Source organism: Mustelus asterias, unplaced genomic scaffold, assembly GCF_964213995.1.
Source record: "Mustelus asterias unplaced genomic scaffold, sMusAst1.hap1.1 HAP1_SCAFFOLD_1095, whole genome shotgun sequence".
NCBI classification, from domain to species: domain Eukaryota; kingdom Metazoa; phylum Chordata; class Chondrichthyes; order Carcharhiniformes; family Triakidae; genus Mustelus; species Mustelus asterias.
In genome coordinates, this window is record NW_027591040.1 from 62,501 (window position 1) to 76,637 (window position 14,137).

Consider the following 14,137-nt stretch of genomic DNA (forward strand, 5'->3'; position numbering starts at 1 on the left):
ATCCCCACTTCCCTTTCCCCATATCCCTCACTCCCCCTCCCCACATCCCTCACTCCCCCTCCCCACATCCCTCACTCCCCTCTCCCCACATCCCTCACTCCCCCTCCCCATATCACTCACTCCCTCCTCCCCATATCCCTCACTCCCCTCTCCCCATATCCCTCGCTCCCCCCTCCCCATATCCCTCGCTCCCACCTCCCCATATCCCTCACTCCCCCTCTCCATATCCCTCACTCCTTCTCCTCCTATCCCTCACTCACCACTCCCCATATCCCTCACTCCCTCCTCCCCATATCCCTCACTCCCCTCTCCCCATATCCCTCACCCCATATCCCTCACCCCCCCCCCTCCCCATATTCAAGTTGGGAGGGAGACAGAAAGAAGAAAAACTACAGGCCAGTTAGCGTAACGTCGCTCCGAGGGGAATTGCTGCGAGGTTATGATGAAGGAGGTTATAAAAGGCCCTCCTGTCTCACTCACCCCTCCCCTCACACTAAGGAAATTCGGCATGTCCGCTACGACTCTCACCAACTTTTACAGATGCCCCATAGAAAGCATTCTTCCCGGATGTATCACAGCTCGGTCTGGGGGCTCCTGCTCTGCCCAAGACCGCAAGGAGCTACAAAAGGATCGTGAATGTAGCCCAATCCATCACGCAAACCCAGCCTCCCATCCATTGACTCTGTCTACACTTCCTGCTGCCCTCGGGGAAAAGCAGCCGGCATAATCAAGGACCCCCCCCACGCACCCCGGACATTCTCTCTTCCACCTTCTTCCGTCGGGAAAAGGATTCAAAAGTCTGAGGTCACGTACCGACCGACTCAAGAACAGCTTCTTCCCTGCTGCTGCCGTCAGACTTTTGAATGGACCGACCTCGCATTAAGTTGATCTTTCTCTACACCCCGAGCTGTGACTGTAACACAACACTCTGCACCCTCTCCTTTCCTTCTCTATGAACGGTATGCTTTGTATAGCGCGCAAGAAACAATACTTTTCACTGTATGTTAATACATGTGACAATAATGAATCAGATCAAATCAAATCAAAGTCTGTCCCTCCTGTCTCTCTCTCTCTCACACCAGTCTGTCCCTCCTGTCTCTCTCTCTCTCACACCAGTCTGTCCCTCCTGTCTCTCTCACACCAGTCTGTCCCTCCTGTCTCTCTCTCTCACACCAGTCTGTCCCTCCTGTCTCTCTCTCTCACACCAGTCTGTCCCTCCTGTCTCTCTCTCTCTCACACCAGTCTGTCCCTCCTGTCTCTCTCTCTCACACCAGTCTGTCCCTCCTGTCTCTCTCTCTCTCACACCAGTCTGTCCCTCCTGTCTCTCTCTCTCTCACACCAGTCTGTCCCTCCTGTCTCTCTCACACCAGTCTGTCCCTCCTGTCTCTCTCTCTCTCACACCAGTCTGTCCCTCCTGTCTCTCTCTCTCACACCAGTCTGTCCCTCCTGTCTCTCTCTCTCTCACACCAGTCTGTCCCTCCTGTCTCTCTCTCTCTCACACCAGTCTGTCCCTCCTGTCTCTCTCTCTCACACCAGTCTGTCCCTCCTGTCTCTCTCTCTCACCAGTCTGTCCCTCCTGTCTCTCTCTCACACCAGTCTGTGCCTCCTGTCTCTCTCTCTCACACCAGTCTGTCCCTCCTGTCTCTCTCTCACACACCAGTCTGTCCCTCCTGTCTCTCTCTCTCACACCAGTCTGTCCCTCCTGTCTCTCTCTCACACCAGTCTGTCCCTCCTGTCTCTCTCTCACACCAGTCTGTCCCTCCTGTCTCTCTCTCACACCAGTCTGTCCCTCCTGTCTCTCTCTCACACCAGTCTGTCCCTCCTGTCTCTCTCTCTCACACCAGTCTGTCCCTCCTGTCTCTCTCTCTCACACCAGTCTGTCCCTCCTGTCTCTCTCTCTCACACCAGTCTGTCCCTCCTGTCTCTCTCTCTCACACCAGTCTGTCCCTCCTGTCTCTCTCTCTCACACCAGTCTGTCCCTCCTGTCTCTCTCTCACACCAGTCTGTCCCTCCTGTCTCACTCTCACACCAGTCTGTCCCTCCTGTCTCTCTCTCTCACACCAGTCTGTCCCTCCTGTCTCTCTCTCTCACACCAGTCTGTCCCTCCTGTCTCTCTCTCTCACACCAGTCTGTCCCTCCTGTCCCTCTCTCTCACACCAGTCTGTCCCTCCTGTCTCTCTCTCTCACACCAGTCTGTCCCTCCTGTCTCTCTCTCACACCAGTCTGTCCCTCCTGTCTCTCTCTCACACCAGTCTGTCCCTCCTGTCTCTCTCTCTCACACCAGTCTGTCCCTCCTGTCTCTCTCTCTCACACCAGTCTGTCCCTCCTGTCTCTCTCTCACACACCAGTCTGTCCCTCCTGTCTCTCTCTCTCTCTCACACCAGTCTGTCCCTCCTGTCTCTCTCTCACACCAGTCTGTCCCTCCTGTCTCTCTCTCTCACACCAGTCTGTCCCTCCTGTCTCTCTCACACCAGTCTGTCCCTCCTGTCTCTCTCTCTCACACCAGTCTGTCCCTCCTGTCCCTCTCTCTCACACCAGTCTGTCCCTCCTGTCTCTCTCTCTCACACCAGTCTGTCCCTCCTGTCTCTCTCTCTCACACCAGTCTGTCCCTCCTGTCTCTCTCTCTCTCACACCAGTCTGTCCCTCCTGTCTCTCTCACACCAGTCTGTCCCTCCTGTCTCTCTCTCTCACACCAGTCTGTCCCTCCTGTCTCTCTCTCACACCAGTCTGTCCCTCCTGTCTCTCTCTCTCACACCAGTCTGTCCCTCCTGTCTCTCTCTCTCACACCAGTCTGTCCCTCCTGTCTCTCTCTCTCTCTCACACCAGTCTGTCCCTCCTGTCTCTCTCTCTCACACCAGTCTGTCCCTCCTGTCTCTCTCTCTCACACCAGTCTGTCCCTCCTGTCTCTCTCACACCAGTCTGTCCCTCCTGTCTCTCTCTCTCTCTCACACCAGTCTGTCCCTCCTGTCTCTCTCTCTCTCACACCAGTCTGTCCCTCCTGTCTCTCTCACACCTGTCTGTCCCTCCTGTCTCTCTCTCTCACACCAGTCTGTCCCTCCTGTCTCTCTCTCACACCAGTCTGTCCCTCCTGTCTCTCTCTCTCACACCAGTCTGTCCCTCCTGTCTCTCTCTCTCACACCAGTCTGTCCCTCCTGTCTCTCTCTCTCTCTCACACCAGTCTGTCCCTCCTGTCTCTCTCTCTCACACCAGTCTGTCCCTCCTGTCTCTCTCTCTCACACCAGTCTGTCCCTCCTGTCTCTCTCTCTCACACCAGTCTGTCCCTCCTGTCTCTCTCTCTCACACCAGTCTGTCCCTCCTGTCTCTCTCTCTCTCTCACACCAGTCTGTCCCTCCTGTCTCTCTCTCTCTCTCACACCAGTCTGTCCCTCCTGTCTCTCTCTCTCACACCAGTCTGTCCCTCCTGTCTCTCTCTCTCACACCAGTCTGTCCCTCCTGTCTCTCTCTCTCACACCAGTCTGTCCCTCCTGTCTCTCTCTCTCACACCAGTCTGTCCCTCCTGTTCCCCCGATCACTCCTCCCCCTCCTCCATCTCTCCCTCCCCTCCGCTCCTGAGATTCACGCTCAGTGAAGAGGAAGCTTCCTCACCAATTCCAAATCGTCATTCCCCTGTTCCAGTAAAGCTGAGGTCACGTACGCCGAGAGGGTAATGCGATCATCGACACCTCCCTGTGGATGGACAACACGGAGAGATCAGACAGAGAGAAACTTCAACACGGAAAGAACACCGGCAGCATCGTCCCTCCGACAGTGCGGCACTCCCTCAGCACTGACCCCCTGGCAGTGCGGCACTCCCTCAGTACTGACCCTCTGACAGTGCGGCACTCCCTCAGTACTGACCCTCTGACAGTGCGGCACTCCCTCAGCACTGACCCTCTGACAGTGCGGCACTCCCTCAGCACTGACCCTCTGACAGTGCGGCACTCCCTCAGTACTGACCCTCTGACAGTGCGGCACTCCCTCAGCACTGACCCTCTGACAGTGCGGCACTCCCTCAGCACTGACCCTCTGACAGTGCGGCACTCCCTCAGCACTGACCCTCTGACAGTGCGGCACTCCCTCAGCACTGACCCTCTGACAGTGCGGCACTCCCTCAGTACTGACCCTCTGACAGTGCGGCACTCCCTCAGCACTGACCCTCTGACAGTGCGGCACTCCCTCAGTACTGACCCTCTGACAGTGCGGCACTCCCTCAGCACTGACCCTCTGACAGTGCGGCACTCCCTCAGCACTGACCCTCTGACAGTGCGGCACTCCCTCAGCACTGACCCTCTGACAGTGCGGCACTCCCTCAGCACTGACCCCCTGGCAGTGCGGCACTCCCTCAGCACTGACCCTCTGACAGTGCGGCACTCCCTCAGCACTGACCCTCTGACAGTGCGGCACTCCCTCAGCACTGACCCTCTGACAGTGCGGCACTCCCTCAGCACTGACCCTCTGACAGTGCGGCACTCCCTCAGCACTGACCCTCTGACAGTGCAGCGCTCCCTCAGCACTGACCCTCTGACAGTGCGGCACTCCCTCAGCACTGACCCTCTGACAGTGCGGCACTCCCTCAGCACTGACCCCCTGGCAGTGCGGCACTCCCTCAGCACTGACCCTCTGACAGTGCGGCACTCCCTCAGTACTGACCCTCTGACAGTGCGGCACTCCCTCAGCACTGACCCTCTGACCGTGCGGCACTCCCTCAGTACTGACCCTCTGACAGTGCGGCACTCCCTCAGCACTGACCCCCTGGCAGTGCGGCACTCCCTCAGCACTGACCCTCTGACAGTGCGGCACTCCCTCAGCACTGACCCTCTGACAGTGCGGCACTCCCTCAGTACTGACCCTCTGACAGTGCGGCACTCCCTCAGTACTGACCCTCTGACAGTGCGGCACTCCCTCAGCACTGACCCTCTGACAGTGCGGCACCCCCTCAGTACTGACCCTCTGACAGTGCGGCACTCCCTCAGCACTGACCCTCTGACAGTGCGGCACTCCCTCAGCACTGACCCCCTGGCAGTGCGGCACTCCCTCAGCACTGACCCTCTGACAGTGCGGCACTCCCTCAGTACTGACCCTCTGACAGTGCGGCACTCCCTCAGCACTGACCCTCTGACAGTGCGGCACTCCCTCAGCACTGACCCTCTGACAGTGCGGCGCTCCCTCAGCACTGACCCTCTGACAGTGCGGCACTCCCTCAGTACTGACCCTCTGACAGTGCGGCACTCCCTCAGTACTGACCCTCTGACAGTGCGGCACTCCCTCAGCACTGACCCTCTGACAGTGCGGCACTCCCTCAGCACTGACCCTCTGACAGTGCGGCACTCCCTCAGCACTGACCCTCTGACAGTGCGGCACTCCCTCAGCACTGACCCTCTGACAGTGCGGCACTCCCTCAGTACTGACCCTCTGACATTGCGGCACTCCATCAGCACAGACCCTCCGACAGTGCGGCACTCCCTCAGCGCTGACCCTCTGACAGTGCGGCACTCCCTCAGCACTGACCCTCTGACAGTGCGGCACTCCCTCAGCACTGACCCTCTGACAGTGCGGCACTCCCTCAGCACTGACCCTCTGACAGTGCGGCACTCCCTCAGCACTGACCCTCTGACAGTGCGGCACTCCCTCAGTACTGACCCTCTGACATTGCGGCACTCCATCAGCACAGACCCTCCGACAGTGCGGCACTCCCTCAGCGCTGACCCTCTGACAGTGCGGCACTCCCTCAGTACTGACCCTCTGACAGTGCGGCACTCCCTCGGCACTGACCCTCTGACAGTGCGGCACTCCCTCAGTACTGACCCTCTGACAGTGCGGCACTCCCTCAGCACTGACCCTCTGACAGTGCGGCACGCCCTCAGCACTGACCCTCTGACAGTGCGGCACTCCCTCAGTACTGACCCTCTGACAGTGTGGCACTCCCTCAGTACTGACCCTCTGACAGTGCGGCACACCCTCAGCACTGACCCTCTGACAGTGCGGCACTCTCTCAGCACTGACCCTCTGACAGTGCGGCACTCCCTCAGCACTGACCCTCTGACAGTGCGGCACTCCCTCAGCACTGACCCTCTGACAGTGCGGCACTCCCTCAGTACTGACCCTCTGACAGTGCGGCACTCCCTCAGCACTGACCCTCTGACAGTGCGGCACTCCCTCAGCACTGACCCTCTGACAGTGCAGCACTCCCTCAGCACTGACCCTCTGACAGTGCGGCACTCCCTCAGTACTGACCCTCTGACAGTGCGGCACTCCCTCAGCACTGACCCTCTGACAGTGCGACACTCCCTCAGCACTGACCCTCTGACAGTGCGGCACTCCCTCAGTACTGACCCTCTGACAGTGCGGCGCTCCCTCAGCACTGACCCTCTGACAGTGCGGGGCTCCCTCAGCACTGACCCTCTGACAGTGCGGCACTCCCTCAGCACTGACCCTCTGACAGTGCGGCACTCCCTCAGCACTGACCCTCTGACAGTGCGGCACTCCCTCAGTACTGACCCTCCGACAGTGCGGCACTCCCTCGGCACTGACCCTCTGACAGTGCGGCACTCCCTCAGCACTGACCCTCTGACAGTGCGGCACTCCCTCAGCACTGGCCCTCTGACAGTGCGGCACTCCCTCAGCACTGACCCCCTGGCAGTGCGGCACTCCCTCAGCACTGACCCCCTGGCAGTGCAGCACTCCCTCATCACTGACCCTCTGACAGTGCGGCACTCCCTCATCACTGACCCTCTGACAGTGCGGCACTCCCTCAGTACTGACCCTCTGACAGTGCGGCACTCCCTCATCACTGACCCTCTGACAGTGCGGCACTCCCTCAGCACTGACCCTCTGACAGTGCGGCACTCCCTCAGCACTGACCCTCTGACAGTGCGGCACTCCCTCAGTACTGACCCTCTGACAGTGCGGCACTCCCTCAGCACTGACCCCCTGGCAGTGCGGCACTCCCTCAGCACTGACCCCCTGGCAGTGCGGCACTCCCTCAGCACTGACCCTCTGACAGTGCGGCACTCCCTCAGTACTGACCCTCTGACAGTGCGGCACTCCCTCAGCACTGACCCTCTGACAGTGCGGCGCTCCCTCAGCACTGACCCTCTGACAGTGCGGCACTCCCTCAGCACTGACCCTCTGACAGTGCGGCACTCCCTCAGTACTGACCCTCTGACAGTGCGGCACTCCCTCAGCACTGACCCTCTGACAGTGCGGTGCTCCCTCAGTACTGACCCTCTGACAGTGCGGCACTCCCTCAGCACTGACCCTCTGACAGTGCGACACTCCCTCAGTACTGACCCTCTGACAGTGCGGCACTCCCTCAGCACTGACCCCCTGGCAGTGCGGCACTCCCTCAGCACTGACCCCCTGACAGTGCGGCACTACCTCAGCACTGACCCTCTGACAGTGCGGCACTCCCTCAGTACTGACCCTCTGACAGTGCGGCACTCCCTCAGTACTGACCCCCTGACAGTGCGGCACTCCCTCAGCACTGACCCCCTGGCAGTGCGGCACTCCCTCAGTACTGACCCTCTGACAGTGCGGCACTCCCTCAGTACTGACCCTCTGACAGTGCGGCACTCCCTCAGCACTGACCCTCTGACAGTGCGGCACTCCCTCAGCACTGACCCTCTGACAGTGCGGCACTCCCTCAGCACTGACCCCCTGGCAGTGCGGCACTCCCTCAGCACTGACCCTCTGACAGTGCGGCACTCCCTCAGTACTGACCCTCTGACAGTGCGGCACTCCCTCAGTACTGACCCTCTGACAGTGCGGCACTCCCTCAGCACTGACCCTCTGACAGTGCGGCACTCCCTCAGCACTGACCCTCTGACAGTGCGGCACTCCCTCAGCACTGACCCCCTGGCAGTGCGGCACTCCCTCAGCACTGACCCTCTGACAGTGCGGCACTCCCTCAGCACTGACCCCCTGGCAGTGCGGCACTCCCTCAGCACTGACCCCCTGGCAGTGCGGCACTCCCTCAGCACTGACCCTCTGACAGTGCGGCACTCCCTCAGCACTGACCCCCTGGCAGTGCGGCACTCCCTCAGCACTGACCCTCTGACAGTGCGGCACTCCCTCAGCACTGACCCTCTGACAGTGCGGCACTCCCTCAGCACTGACCCCCTGGCAGTGCGGCACTCCCTCAGCACTGACCCTCTGACAGTGTGGCACTCCCTCAGCACTGACCCTCTGACAGTGTGGCACTCCCTCAGCACTGACCCCCTGACAGTGCGGCACTCCCTCAGTACTGACCCCCTGACAGTGCGGCACTCCCTCAGTACTGACCCCCTGACAGTGCGGCACTCCCTCAGCCCTGACCCCCTGACAGTGCGGCACTCCCTCAGTACTGACCCCCTGACAGTGCGGCACTCCCTCAGCACTGACCCCCTGACAGTGCGGCACTCCCTCAGTACTGACCCTCTGACAGTGCGGCACTCCCTCAGCACTGACCCTCTGACAGTGCGGCACTCCCTCAGCACTGACCCCCTGGCAGTGCGGCACTCCCTCAGCACTGACCCCCTGACAGTGCGGCACTCCCTCAGGACTGACCCTCTGACAGTGCGGCACTCCCTCAGCACTGACCCTCTGACAGTGCGGCACTCCCTCAGTACTGACCCCCTGGCAGTGCGGCACTCCCTCAGCACTGACCCCCTGACAGTGCGGCACTCCCTCAGTACTGACCCTCTGACAGTGCGGCACTCCCTCAGCACTGACCCTCTGACAGTGCGGCACTCCCTCAGTACTGACCCTCTGACAGTGCGGCACTCCCTCAGTACTGACCCTCTGACAGTGCGGCACTCCCTCAGCACTGACCCTCTGACAGTGCGGCACCCCCTCAGTACTGACCCTCTGACAGTGCAGCACTCCCTCAGCACTGACCCTCTGACAGTGCGGCACTCCCTCAGTACTGACCCTCTGACAGTGCGGCACTCCCTCAGCACTGACCCTCTGACAGTGCGGCACTCCCTCAGTACTGACCCCCTGGCAGTGCGGCACTCCCTCAGCACTGACCCCCTGACAGTGCGGCACTCCCTCAGTACTGACCCTCTGACAGTGCGGCACTCCCTCAGCACTGACCCCCTGGCAGTGCGGCACTCCCTCAGCACTGACCCTCTGACAGTGCGGCACTCCCTCAGTACTGACCCTCTGACAGTGCGGCACTCCCTCAGTACTGACCCTCTGACAGTGCGGCACTCCCTCAGCACTGACCCTCTGACAGTGCGGCACCCCCTCAGTACTGACCCTCTGACAGTGCGGCACTCCCTCAGCACTGACCCTCTGACAGTGCGGCACTCCCTCAGCACTGACCCCCTGGCAGTGCGGCACTCCCTCAGCACTGACCCTCTGACAGTGCGGCACTCCCTCAGCACTGACCCTCTGACAGTGCGGCACTCCCTCAGTACTGACCCTCTGACAGTGCGGCACTCCCTCAGTACTGACCCTCTGACAGTGCGGCACTCCCTCAGCACTGACCCTCTGACAGTGCGGCACCCCCTCAGTACTGACCCTCTGACAGTGCGGCACTCCCTCAGCACTGACCTCTGACAGTGCGGCACTCCCTCAGCACTGACCCCCTGGCAGTGCGGCACTCCCTCAGCACTGACCCTCTGACAGTGCGGCACTCCCTCAGTACTGACCCTCTGACAGTGCGGCACTCCCTCAGCACTGACCCTCTGACAGTGCGGCACTCCCTCAGCACTGACCCTCTGACAGTGCGGCGCTCCCTCAGCACTGACCCTCTGACAGTGCGGCACTCCCTCAGTACTGACCCTCTGACAGTGCGGCACTCCCTCAGTACTGACCCTCTGACAGTGCGGCACTCCCTCAGTACTGACACTCTGACAGTGCGGCACTCCCTCAGTACTGACCCTCTGACAGTGCGGCACTCCCTCAGTACTGACCCTCTGACAGTGCGGCACTCCCTCAGCACTGACCCTCTGACAGTGCGGCACTCCCTCAGCACTGACCCTCTGACAGTGCGGCACTCCCTCAGCACTGACCCTCTGACAGTGCGGCACTCCCTCAGCACTGACCCTCTGACAGTGCGGCACTCCCTCAGCACTGACCCTCTGACAGTGCGGCACTCCCTCAGTACTGACCCTCTGACATTGCGGCACTCCATCAGCACAGACCCTCCGACAGTGCGGCACTCCCTCAGCGCTGACCCTCTGACAGTGCGGCACTCCCTCAGTACTGACCCTCTGACAGTGCGGCACTCCCTCGGCACTGACCCTCTGACAGTGCGGCACTCCCTCAGTACTGACCCTCTGACAGTGCGGCACTCCCTCAGCACTGACCCTCTGACAGTGCGGCACGCCCTCAGCACTGACCCTCTGACAGTGCGGCACTCCCTCAGTACTGACCCTCTGACAGTGTGGCACTCCCTCAGTACTGACCCTCTGACAGTGCGGCACACCCTCAGCACTGACCCTCTGACAGTGCGGCACTCTCTCAGCACTGACCCTCTGACAGTGCGGCACTCCCTCAGCACTGACCCTCTGACAGTGCGGCACTCCCTCAGCACTGACCCTCTGACAGTGCGGCACTCCCTCAGTACTGACCCTCTGACAGTGCGGCACTCCCTCAGCACTGACCCTCTGACAGTGCGGCACTCCCTCAGCACTGACCCTCTGACAGTGCAGCACTCCCTCAGCACTGACCCTCTGACAGTGCGGCACTCCCTCAGTACTGACCCTCTGACAGTGCGGCACTCCCTCAGCACTGACCCTCTGACAGTGCGACACTCCCTCAGCACTGACCCTCTGACAGTGCGGCACTCCCTCAGTACTGACCCTCTGACAGTGCGGCGCTCCCTCAGCACTGACCCTCTGACAGTGCGGGGCTCCCTCAGCACTGACCCTCTGACAGTGCGGCACTCCCTCAGCACTGACCCTCTGACAGTGCGGCACTCCCTCAGCACTGACCCTCTGACAGTGCGGCACTCCCTCAGTACTGACCCTCCGACAGTGCGGCACTCCCTCGGCACTGACCCTCTGACAGTGCGGCACTCCCTCAGTACTGACCCTCTGACAGTGCGGCACTCCCTCAGCACTGACCCTCTGACAGTGCGGCACTCCCTCAGCACTGACCCTCTGACAGTGCGGCACTCCCTCAGTACTGACCCTCTGACAGTGCGGCACTCCCTCAGTACTGACCCTCTGACAGTGCGGCACTCCCTCAGCACTGACCCTCTGACAGTGCGGCACTCCCTCAGTACTGACCCTCTGACAGTGCGGCACTCCCTCAGTACTGACCCTCTGACAGTGCGGCACTCCCTCAGCACTGACCCTCTGACAGTGCGGCACTCCCTCAGCACTGACCCTCTTGCCCTTTGCCCTCTGACCTTCATGGCATTGTTGAACAGACAGCCCAGGCTGTCGAAACAGCCCGATTCCATTCGATGTCTCTGGAAGAATCTGGCAGCTTCCCTGATGATTTTCTCATCGATGAAGATGTAGGGACGCGCTTGGAGAAATGATTTTAACACAAACGCTGTTAGCCTGAGAGAGAGAGAGAGAGAGAAAGGAGTGTGAGAGAGGATGGGAACAGCAGTTCATCCCTTTATCCTGTCCTTTCCACACTCTCTCCTTCCTTCCCTCTCCAGATATTTCACTCCCCCCCCTCTCTCTCTCTGTCTCTCTCTCTCTTTCACACCCTCTCTCTGTCTCTGTCTGTCACTCTCTGTCTCTGACTCCCTCTCTCTCTCCCTGTCTCAGTCTGTCACTCTCTCTCTGTCTCTGACTCCCTCTCTCTCTCCCTGTCTCACTCTGTCACTCTGTAACCACTCTATTATCGATTTCCCAGTCAATTCATTTGTGTTTGTGTGATATTTCCCACCCTCTGTGTGTGTGTGTGTGTGTGTGTGTGTGTGTGTGTGAACCCCGCTCTCTGTGTGTGTGTGTGTGTGTGCGTGTTATGATCACTCTTTCCCAGTGAGTCTGAGTGTGCCTGTGCCTCATAAGAATCTAAGAACTAGGAGCAGGAGTGGGCCGTCTGGCCCCTCGAGCCTGCCCCGCCATTCTATAAGATCATGGCTGATCTTTTCGTGGACTCAGCTCCACTTACCCGCCCGCTCACCATAACCCTTAATTCCTTCAAAAATCTATCTATCCTTGCCTTAAAAACATTCACCGAGGGAGCCTCAACTGCGCAGGAAATCCCACAGATTCACAACCCTTTGTGTGAAGAAGTTCCTCCTCAACTCAGTCCCAAATCTGCTCCCCCTTATTTTGAGGCCATGCCCCCTAGTTCTAGTTTCACCCGCCAGTGGAAACAACTTCCCTGCTTCTATCTCATCTATTCCCTTCATAATCTTATATGTTTCTATGAGATCTCCCCCTCATTCTTCTGAATTCCAATGAGTATAGCCCCAGTCTACTCAGTCTCTCCTCATAAGCCAACCCTCTCAACTCCGGAATCAACCTCGTGAATCTCCTCTGCACCCCCTCCAGTGCCAGTATATCCTTTCTCAAGTCAGGAGACCAAAACTGTACACAGTACTCCAGGTGTGGCCTCACCAGCACCTTATACAGCTGCAACATAACCTCGCTGTTTTTAAACTCCATCCCTCTAGCAATGAAGGACAAAATTCCATTTGCCTTCTTAATTACCTGCTGCACCTGCAAACCAACTCCTTGAGATTCCTGCACAAGGACACCCAGGTCCCTCTGCACAGCAGCAATTTTTTACTGTTTAAATAATAGTCCATTTTGCCGTTATTCCTACCAGAATGGATGACCTCACATTTACCAACATTGTGCTCCATCTGCCAGACCCTCGCCCACTCACTTTGACTATCGATATCCCGTATTATGATCACTATTTCTCAGGGAATCTCTGTGTGTGTGCGATGCTCTCTCTCTCTCGGTATTATGATCACTATTTCCCAGTGAATCTCTGTGTGTGTGCGATGCTCTCTCTCTCTCTCGGTATTATGATCACTATTTCCCAGTGAATCTCTGTGTGTGTGTGATGCTCTCTCTCTCTCGGTATTATGATCACTATTTCCCAGTGAATCTCTGTGTGTGTGCGATGCTCTCTCTCTCGGTATTATGATCACTATTTCCCAGTGAATCTCTGTGTGTGTGCGATGCTCTCTCTCTCTCTCTCTCGGTATTATGATCACTATTTCCCAGTGAATCTCTGTGTGTGTGTGATGCTCTCTCTCTCTCGGTATTATGATCACTATTTCCCAGTGAATCTCTGTGTGTGTGCGATGCTCTCTCTCTCTCTCTCTCGGTATTATGATCACTATTTCCCAGTGAATCTCTGTGTGTGTGCGATGCTCTCTCTCTCTCTCTCTCGGTATTATGATCACTATTTCCCAGTGAATCTCTGTGTGTGTGCGATGCTCTCTCTCTCGGTATTATGATCACTATTTCCCAGTGAATCTCTGTGTGTGTGCGATGCTCTCTCTCTCGGTATTATGATCACTATTTCCCAGTGAATCTCTGTGTGTGTGCGATGCTCTCTCACTCTCGGTATTATGATCACTATTTCCCAGTGAATCTCTGTGTGTGTGCGATGCTCTCTCTCTCTCTCTCTCTCGGTATTATGATCACTATTTCTCAGGGAATCTCTGTGTGTGTGCGATGCTCTCTCTCTCTCGGTATTATGATCACTATTTCCCAGTGAATCTCTGTGTGTGTGCGATGCTCTCTCACTCTCGGTATTATGATCACTATTTCCCAGTGAATCTGTGTGTGTGTGCGATTCTCTCTCTCTCTCTCCGTGTTATGATCACTATTTCCCAGTGAATCTCTGTGTGTGTGCGATGCTCTCTCTCACTCTCTCTCGGTATTATGATTGCTATTTCCCAGTGAATCTCTGTGTGTGTGCGATGCTCTCTCTCACTCTCTCTCGGTATTATGATCACTATTTCCCAGTGAATCTCTGTGTGTGCGCGATGCTCTCTCTCTCTCGGTATTATGATTGCTATTTCCCAGTGAATCTCTGTGTGTGTGTGCGATTTCACTATTTCCCAGTAAGTCCTGGCTGGTGCAGGAGTGAGAGGGACAGGAATTAAGTTCTGTACCAGGTATTTCCCTCAGGGTCACTCGCTCCAAACGCACTGAAGGATCCATCACTATGTTTGTACTTCAGCTGGTTCTGATATCCTGTGTGGGAGAGGGAGGGTTAATGAT

The 14,137-nt window shown here is 58.1% G+C and overlaps 1 protein-coding gene across 1 annotated transcript in view; it reads right to left on the reverse strand.

Annotated features, from left to right (window-relative positions):
- Nucleotides 1–14,137, reverse strand: part of LOC144487883 (alpha-2-macroglobulin-P-like) — a 96,196-nt gene that overhangs the window by 32,597 nt on the left and 49,462 nt on the right. The window contains exons 12-14 of the mRNA XM_078205931.1: nt 14,029–14,110; nt 11,338–11,494; nt 3,606–3,686 (exon numbers count right to left, since the gene is read on the reverse strand). Of these exons, the coding sequence (XP_078062057.1) occupies nt 3,606–3,686; nt 11,338–11,494; nt 14,029–14,110 (320 nt within the window). The remainder of the gene's footprint in view (nt 1–3,605; nt 3,687–11,337; nt 11,495–14,028; nt 14,111–14,137) is intronic.